The 1,368-nt window shown below is 44.2% G+C and overlaps 1 protein-coding gene across 1 annotated transcript in view; it reads right to left on the bottom strand.

The window, feature by feature from the left end:
• Window positions 1-346: 346 nt before the first annotated feature.
• The window catches only part of LOC119323231, a 5,674-nt gene continuing 4,652 nt past the window's right edge, over window positions 347-1,368 (bottom strand). Inside the window, exons 11-14 of the mRNA XM_037596830.1 lie at window positions 1,228-1,317; window positions 1,050-1,157; window positions 907-975; window positions 347-820 (exon numbers count right to left, since the gene is read on the bottom strand). Coding sequence (XP_037452727.1) covers window positions 746-820; window positions 907-975; window positions 1,050-1,157; window positions 1,228-1,317 — 342 coding nt within the window. The 3' untranslated portion in view covers window positions 347-745. The remainder of the gene's footprint in view (window positions 821-906; window positions 976-1,049; window positions 1,158-1,227; window positions 1,318-1,368) is intronic.

Below are 1,368 nucleotides of genomic sequence, written 5' to 3'. Positions count from 1 at the left end.
CTGGTGAAACATGATCTTGGCGACACGGAATGCGCTTCCGGAAAGTGCCACATGCTGTCTGTCTGTCATGTCGCGGATACATTTTTGGCATTTTATTGATTTTCTTGGGGGCAATTTCCGCACTCCCAAAAGTACAAAAAATTCTAGCAAGTTCGGTTTGCAGGACGTATAATGTTCTGCATCATTAGCTTTGATCCCTCCTTTCCGTTGTTCTGATCACTGTATGGACTTTGTTTTTTGCTGCTCTGGATGGAACAGGATCACTGCGTTTTCAGTTTCGTGACTACGCCAAGCTGGTTTTGCACAATTTTTGAATTACAGCGACTAGTCACAGAAAAGTGCTTGATTGAATTCAGATGGCTAGAACTCACACCGATGGATAGATATGTCATGACCACCCTGAAATCTCCTCAACTCATACCGCTGAGGCACCAAATTGCACAATTTTAACCCAACTTAACATTAAACTACATCTGCACAACAGTTCTCCCAACCACAGCTTCTGTCTCTAGACCCACGATTCACTCACGTAGGACGCCATTCGGAACATGGAAGCTCGATATGAATTTGGTAAGGGGAAATATCAGGGATTTACAAAGTGGTCAAAAACAACAAAATCTTGTTCTGCTGGAGAGCTCTTCGTCCTAGGAATCTCTTCCTCTCTGTTGAGATCGAGTCGGTACAGGTCATAAAATGGTCTCGTGAAAATTGGCCGTGTGCGGTTCCGGCGTGGAAACCCTGATGATCAGCTCACCCTGTTTGTGCACATCAAAATTGCCTCTTTCAACCCTTCTTTGTCTAACGACGTCTCCACCATCACCTGCACAGGAGTAGGCCAACACTATGTGAGCAGCTGGAAATTTCATTACCCTTGCCGATTCGATATAAGCTTAACGTAGGAAGTACCTCTTGCACATTGTTTCCATACCGCGCAAGGACCTTATACTTTTGGCCAACCAAAGATGCCATATATACCTGGTAAGTGACAGATGGTTTCAGTTCCAGGAACCAGGCTGCATAATTGTGTGACCACTAAACATTCATTTTACCTGGAATGTTGGAGCTAATCCTGGGCTCCGGAAGAACCTTCCTTTATAAACATCTTTAACTTGCTCTATGTTTTTCAGCTCCTCAATAAGGGAATCCACCTCAGGCCACTACAATAGCCTAGATTTCAATATCCAGTACCCTCAAATCATGCCCAATGAAACATAAGCTCATACATACCTCAAAATCTGCTTGTGCAGGTTCAAGAGATCCATCAAGTGACGCTTCATCACCAATGACTGCTTCCAAGGCTCCTACTGGCGGGCTTGGCTACATAGAAGGGGAAAAGACAAGAACAACAAAACTGAGGGGGAAAAAATA

Source organism: Triticum dicoccoides, chromosome 6B (genome assembly GCF_002162155.2).
Source record: "Triticum dicoccoides isolate Atlit2015 ecotype Zavitan chromosome 6B, WEW_v2.0, whole genome shotgun sequence".
Taxonomy (NCBI): Eukaryota; Viridiplantae; Streptophyta; class Magnoliopsida; order Poales; family Poaceae; genus Triticum; species Triticum dicoccoides.
The sequence above is the reverse complement of the archived record's forward strand: the minus strand, read 5'-3'. Positions and strand labels throughout refer to the sequence as shown.